Below are 7,974 nucleotides of genomic sequence, written 5' to 3'. Positions count from 1 at the left end.
GGGAAGCCAGCCCGCAACATGTCCGCCTCTGCACTCAGTGGAGGCTCAGGACAAACTTGTGCGACCTAGTATGTCCTCATTCACCAACTGGGCACTGTTTAATCACTGGATCAATGACCATTACTTATGCATACTTAGCTAACACAATAGTTTAGGAGGATGAATATGTAATGAGGATATTTTTAGGTTTTCTTGGCAAGAGTGTGAGCAAGGTGTGTTTGCATAGGGTATAATATTCTTATTTGTGAACACTGTACAACCAAGTAACAAATAGAGGCTGGTATGCTTCAGCAGTAGGCTATCTTTGTTTTTTAAATCCTTGCACACCGAGCTTCATATTTGACACCAAACTGTCTACGTCCATAAAAAGTCCAACAAGCAGCCCACAATAGACAGTATTTACTATTTATAGGGATGCAGTGTCCATGTTTACCCCACACTCTGAGTTCTGAGTGTACCATAAAAATGCTTCCTGCTTCGATTTAGAAGCCATTAGCAGGCTTGACTTGTTCCAACAGTTGAGGTCGTGAGGTAGAACAACTCCATCTTGTGTGTGTGTGTGTATGTGTGTGTGTGTGTGTGTGTGTGTCTGTAAGCTTAGTAACATTAAAGTCATCAGTGAGTCAGGAATATTCTTATTTCTCAGATGCCGTACCTTTCATCATTAATGAATTATATTCACTGATGGTCTTAATCCTACTTTTTGTTCTGAATAAGGGAGAACTAACTCTACAAACTATTATTTCAGCTGGTGTATTTTGGTTTAATTCCTCCCACTCTGGCTTCATGCTAACGTCACAATCATAGGGTCACAATGATACTCTTTGACTCTTATGTTGATCTTTTATACAGTCTATTTTATAGAGCCATGACGCTAGGGATGTGAAAAAAAATGTTGGTTGAAGGCTTTGATTTAGCAAAATCATTCTCTCACTGAGTGGAAAAGGGAGGAGAAACTTAGCTTTAGACCCCAATGAGCCATTTTACCTGAGTATGATTTTGTTTAGTTGCCAAGGTAAACAATAGAAAATGACAAAGGCTACTGGCATAATAGGAAACAGCATAGATTTCTATGAACAGATTCATGGCACCTCATACGCTGAACACTGTAATGCTGTGTAGATTTGAGTGATGGGATATGAATCGCCATTCACAATCCTTTTCCTGAAGGAGGACTCCCATGGTGACTGGAATGTTATTTGTGTGTGTGTGTGTGTGTGCCTCAGGCTGCTGCTGGCACTCCTGCTCCACCTGGCACTCTCACAAGAATGCCAATGAGTGAGGAAGGTATTTATCAAGTACGGTGTAGTGATTACATCCAAAGCATTGCATCGTGGGCAGAAATCGTGGGCGATACTTCTTAGGACGAGGTCTTTAGCAGCGAGAGAGAGTTAAGAGAAATCTTTCTTTCACACAAGACACCAGAGAAATAATGTGAAAGAAAGGAGCAGAATAAAATACAACGCAAATACCACGGAGCCTATCAACAAATGAAGCAGTTTGGGGGTTGAAAAAAAAGAAGAAAATTCTGCCCACAAGTGTGCCAGGGCATCCCGTTTGCCAGCTTGGACGGTCATACAGTTACATTTCTACAACCCTTCTGCGGAGGTGATCTGCCCCAAAGTTCCCCATACATGACAGGGCTGCTCATTTTCAATAGTTATTAATGATGATTCTGGAGAAACATTTTGAGCTTAGAAGGTCAAACACCCGACGCAGATGCTGGGCTGTAACATGTCACTTGCAATTCTCTAATTTCAAGCAGAGCAAGTGGCAAGCGGCTGAAAAAATACCAATGGCGTAGGTCCCAGTTGGCTGAGGTGCTCCCAGAGAGAGGAGCATGCTCCCTGAAAAGCTGGAAAGTGTTAGAACTTATTATCTCCACTCAGGGCCGGCGGTAGACAGGGGCCAGGGTGGGCCGTGCCCACCCAAATGTGGCCTGTGCTCACCCAATAAAAAAAAAAAAAAGGACGGACCTGTTCATTCGCTGTCCAAGAAAATGTCAAATAAAATTCAGACAATTAATTAATACTAAAGAATATACCATTACCATGCATTGCTTCTAATTGTATTATTGGGTGGGCAGGACAGCCTGCCTCCAAGTTACCCACCCGCTTATAGTGGTCACTGGTCAGCAGAGCCGGCCCGAGGCATAAGCAAAATGAGCGGTTGCTTAGGGTTTTTCAGTTTGTGTGTTTGATATCAACATCATATAATGTAAATGTAAAGTATGTAGTATGTATTCACTGCATTTAAATTAATTCATTATATTACAGAAAAATATGTCCCGTAAAAGAAAAAGAGCACCAAGCCCATCCCAGAGGACCCTGCATAATATTTTATTTCAAATGTATATTTCTATGGAAAATCCATGTGTCTTTCTTCAATAGCTTCTAATTCATCCGACCCAGTGTCTCCAAATTATTTGTTCACACAAAATTCCTCAGATTTAGCCTCTTAAACTCTCAAAGTGCACCAGATTCATGCATTTCACTTTAAAAAGGTAAAAAAAAATCTCCCGGCCCGGGGGCATACCTCCGGACCCCTCTAGCAGGGTTGTGACCTCAACTGGCTACTATTTTCATCCAGCTGGACATCAGAGGCAATACCGGAAAGTCTATATCTATATAGTGTGTATAGTATATAGCTCTGGACTACCACCACCCAGGTTGCCCAGTCCCAAAGCTTTCTCTTCAATCAGCTCAGGCTGCCTACAGTTAATACTGCGATAAAAAAAAAGATACATTATGTAGTATATAGCCTAATGTATATTATATGTCATTCATAAACATTTTGGAAAAAAAACATGCAACAAAATCTCCCACACAGCAACACTCAAAGTTTATTTGCATATTGTGTTCTACACAATTCACAGTAAATGCGCCAAAAAGCAGACGCAGAGATCTTACAGGGGCAAAAAATGTCTGCTCGCGTGCTCTGCGCGCGCTCGCATCTTCGGTCTCTCTGCCCAGTGTGCCCACCTAAAATTTCTACAGGCCCACCCTAATCTAACTGTCTAGAACCGGGCCTGTCTCCACTGCCGGTGTGAAACAGAAGAGCACAGAGACAGTCCGAATGGGCACAAATCTGTGTTTTCCCCAAAGACTATAATCATCCGTCCATCCGCATATTTACTCAAACCCAGGGGAATTAATGCTGCTTCAACACATTTGATTTAAAAACCTTTAAGGCAAAAGCCAGACCACATGGCGCTGTCATGCATTTGTAGGTCATGTAAGGCAAGGCATCAAGCCATACGAATCTCCCTTGGGCTTGTTTTGAGTGCACAGGTCCAGGTTTGCATGGATAGCCCCTCAGCAGTGGTGCAACAATGGTGACCACCTTCACTCTATAACCTGAGAGTGAAAGGTCCATGTGTGAAGCAGTGTGTGTGCTGCCCTCTTCTGGTGCAGGATGTGTATTAATGTACCTCAATTGCAATGAGCATGGATGTGTCTTTACTCTCCGTAACTGCAGTGCTGGAACATTGCGTGTTGACCATGGTGTTGACGAGAGATGGGAACTAGGCTGAAGGCTGTAGGCGGGGTATGTCATATGTGTCCCTCAACACTTCAGGGCCCGTTTGCTAAACTGTTCTCCAAACATGTTAGAAAAATAAACACTCTCATAATTGAAAATCTGACTTCACGTCCTTCCTCTGTTGGGCTTTGGAGGAAACATGAAACAGAGATGTTGTGAGGCCAATTGTCACAGACACCTCTAAGTAAATGCTTCTGTTGCTATGCTGTATATGAATGATCCCATATACTTAAGTGCTTCACTGCAGGGAACATATAAGAAAGGCAAGCAAAGTGCAGAGGCTCTCCTGGCAGAAAATGTTTGCTTGTTTGGTTATTTTACTGCTGTCACTCTTGAAAATTAAGCATGCATGCACTGCCGTAAATAGGAATTTGATACATTGCTGACAAATTAGCTGGCAGTGGGTTTGAAGTGTAGGCAGATTTGCACGTTTCACTTATCTCAAAGCTGCGTACAAACTGCATCAGTCAGTTTATACACTTTCAACATATTTCACGGCTGAATGTGCAGCACAGGCTCCCTCAGGCTGCACCAAAGGTTGTTTTGAAGCTTATACTGTAAACAAGTGTCATTTCCTTATTTGACTGCTTCTCACAGTATTTCTGCATGATTTAATAGATTATGTCGCATTTGACTGATAGAAAGAACACATACATTTTCTCATTATTATTACATTTTGATTAGCGTTTGGCACTTTTTGTACAGTGGTCATGCGTTCACATAGGCAGACATGTATTGGGATTGTATTTCAATAACTGGTTGTGAACCAGTTAACTCCTCATAATGACTAACTTTGATTTACTCATCCTTCATGCAACTCATGTTCCACCATATTCCAAAAACATGCACATGCAGGTCAGGGGAACTGAAACTTGCCCAGACATTAACCATTCCGAAAACTGGCAACCTTTTCGGGAAAATGTTCAATTTTCAGTCCAGTGCATGCTGGGAAAGGCTCGACCTCCCAATGATTCAGTGCAGTGTCATGTGTGTATATTAGAATGGGCAGATAGGTACCTTCAAAGTTATGTATACAGATTAACTGACTAAAGCAGATATACTCCAAATAGTGCAGCTTTTACACACTGCTGACATCTGCAATTGGTGGATCGACTTTTTATTATTATTACCGTGTGATGCATTTATTCTGCAGAAATGTTATAAAAGAACATCAAAAGGTGCCAGGTTCTTACCATCAAGTTTGCACACATTACATTTCTGACCAGAACACCAAAAGATTTAACGCTGTAAGCAGATTTAGATTTATTTTATTTGCTGTATGGTAAAAGAAAGAAAGATAATTATTTGCCATATTATCAAAGGCAAATGGCCACTATAAACTGAGTCTATGAGCCATTAACAGCAAAGATGAAGAGCAAGGGGAAAAATCACGTAATGACCTGGATTTTTGAATTTAGCCACAGATGTTTGAAGAGATTGCCTAAAACACTCCATATGGATACACCCATATGAGCTTTATGAGCTTGATATTTAGTGTGTGAGTTCAAGAACACAGTAGCTTAATGATTTTATTTAGTGTAGATGCAAATGACGCATAATAGATAAAACAATACATTCAAAACCAACTTTGAGTACAATACACTGACGTGATCGCTATCGTCTGCTAAGTCTGTTTGAAAAACAGATTTAACATATGATCTTAAAGGGGAAAACATATGAAGCTTGATAATATTGCTCCTTGGTGTCAAGCAAACTGAGTATTTGATGCTCAAAATGCATGATCCATGAATGGAACTTTAGAGAAGGGACAAATAATAACATCTTCTTCTCTTTTTTTCCCTAGGAGATATTCCTGAAAATGTCTAATCAAAACACTCTTGTCACGGTTGGATGCTCATAAAAACAAAACAAAAAACATGGAAGGAGAGAACATAGTGAACTCCACTGTGAATACCAGTGCAATGGATATCCATCTGGTCACTCACAGTCTATGGGAAGTGATCACCATTGCAACGGTCTCCGCTATAGTCAGCCTCATCACCATTGTGGGGAATGTCCTAGTGATGCTGTCCTTCAAAGTCAACAGCCAGCTAAAGACAGTGAATAATTACTACCTGTTGAGTCTGGCAGCTGCTGACCTTATAATAGGCGTTTTCTCCATGAACCTTTATACCTCATATATACTGATGGGCTACTGGGCCTTAGGGAACATCGCTTGTGACCTGTGGTTGGCATTGGACTATGTGGCCAGTAACGCCTCAGTCATGAACCTGCTGGTGATCAGTTTTGACAGATATTTTTCCATCACCAGGCCTCTGACCTACAGGGCCAAACGGACTCCCAAGCGAGCCGGGATCATGATAGGCATGGCCTGGATGGTGTCACTTGTTCTGTGGGCCCCCCCTATCCTCTGCTGGCAATACTTTGTAGGAAAAAGAACTGTCCCTGAGAGGCAATGCCAGATCCAGTTTTTTTCAGAGCCTGTGATAACCTTCGGGACAGCGATTGCTGCTTTTTATATCCCTGTGTCGATCATGACAATCCTATACTGTCGGATCTACAGGGAGACAGAGAAGAGGACCAAAGATCTGGCAGAGCTGCAGGGTATTAACTATGCCACGGACTCTGGAGCCATCAAGCCTCAGAAGACCATTATAAGATCCTGTTTTAGCTGTAAATCAAGGTCGGCTTCATCAAATGACAGGAATCAAGCTTCTTGGTCCTCCTCCAGCAGAAGTCATGCTGCCAAATCAGCAGCCACCACCAACGACGAGTGGTCAAAAGCCGGCCAGCTGACCACCTTCAACAGTTATGCCTCCTCCGAGGATGAGGACAGGCCTGTGTCTCCAGTGGCCTTCCAGCCCTCCTTCAGGAACCAGGCTTGTGAGACCGTCAAGAGTGCGGTGGGGAGCGAGAGCGAGCAACTCGGCGGCTACGACGAGGATAGCTTCTTCCAGACGCCACCCAAGAGCAACTCTCAGAAGAGCAGCAAGTGTGTGTCCTACAAGTTCAAGCCTGTGCCCAAAGACACTCCTGTGGAGCACCACAGCAAAAATGGGGACACCAAAATGGCGTCGTCGACGTTCTCCTCGGCCGAATCCATGAGCGTTCCGTCCACTTCCTCGACGACGAAGCCTGTAGACGCCACGCTGAAGAACCAGATCACCAAGAGGAAGAGGATGGTGCTGATCAAAGAGAGGAAGGCAGCTCAGACTCTCAGCGCCATCTTGCTGGCTTTCATCCTAACGTGGACGCCTTATAACATCATGGTGCTAATTTCCACTTTCTGCTCAGACTGCATACCCCTCTCACTCTGGCATCTGGGCTACTGGCTGTGCTACGTCAACAGCACCGTCAATCCCATGTGTTACGCCCTTTGTAACAAGACTTTCCAAAAGACCTTCCGTATGCTCTTACTTTGCCAGTGGAAGAAGAAAAGGATTGAGGAGAAATTGTACTGGTATGGACAAAACCCTGTGGTAAGCTCCAAAATGACATAAAACTATAAAAAAACATTAAATGTTGTTGTACGTTGATGGTCTTAAAGTGTATGTTTGAACTAATCTTGGCTTTACGGACTTGAAATTGACCAATTAGGTGACATCAAAAGTTAAGATACTATGTCAAGGTACTATATCTGGTCCAATGTATAGTGTTGCAAATTAATCAGTAGGTCTCTTATCCTGTATGTTACTAAACTTTGGAATTTCGAAGGAAATGTTCCCAATAGACAGTAATCAGTGACACTGTAAATAGGTTCTGAAATATTTCAAATACTTGCGCTTTCTCCCAACAAGTGATGCTCATATGATGGAATGGTCACCAATTAAACCACAGATTATTTCATATTGTATTGTATTTGTATTCAATATGCCCAGATTGATATCTGGAGACTGAGACAAAATTGTTTCATTCAAATCATTTACACTGTTTATTGGATTATAAGAAAAAAAAATGTACGGTATCTTCCCCCTAGTTGATGCCCTTAAACCCAAAATGTCATAACACATGCAGGTATGTTATATTCTGTAGGCATTGTGTCTGTATGTAGGAGGCACATTTTGCAATTGCTATTTTGTTTTAAAGGGCTAATATGCGTCGCCCTGGTGTCAGAACTTGCTCGCTAAGTCAAGATTGTAACCTGATGAAAATCAAAGCCTTTTCACATGTGCCAATGCCATCTGTCAGAGGAGTCACTATAGATTCTGCTTCATTGATTTAACATTACATGTTATGCATATTCAATCCAGTTTACAGTCAATTCAATTGCAAAAAAATTATAAATAACCCCAAACCAAACCCTACTGGTCTACATTGCAACCTCTACCCAAAAAAAGCAAACAATATGACAATGTTGCTTAAAAATGTCAGTGCTTACAATGTGAAGTGTGGAAGATATAGGAGCGCGAATTGTAATTGTAATCTGTTTATTATTCCTCATCCTCAGGATATTTTTTCTTTTCTAGAATTAAA

General features: G+C 42.0%; 1 protein-coding gene across 1 annotated transcript; it reads left to right on the top strand.

Annotated features, from left to right (window-relative positions):
* Positions 1-5,269: 5,269 nt before the first annotated feature.
* Positions 5,270-7,001, top strand: chrm5a (cholinergic receptor, muscarinic 5a; the record flags this gene model as incomplete). The annotated part of the gene is made up of 1 exon (XM_080042781.1): positions 5,270-7,001. Exon 1 carries the CDS (start codon positions 5,418-5,420, stop codon positions 6,999-7,001), a length of 1,584 nt encoding a protein of 527 aa, XP_079898907.1. The 5' UTR covers positions 5,270-5,417.
* Positions 7,002-7,974: the final 973 nt, after the last annotated feature.

Source organism: Ammodytes marinus (genome assembly GCF_949987685.1).
Source record: "Ammodytes marinus genome assembly, chromosome: 15".
NCBI lineage: Eukaryota > Metazoa > Chordata > Actinopteri > Uranoscopiformes > Ammodytidae > Ammodytes > Ammodytes marinus.
This window is presented reverse-complemented; position numbering and strand designations above follow the sequence as displayed.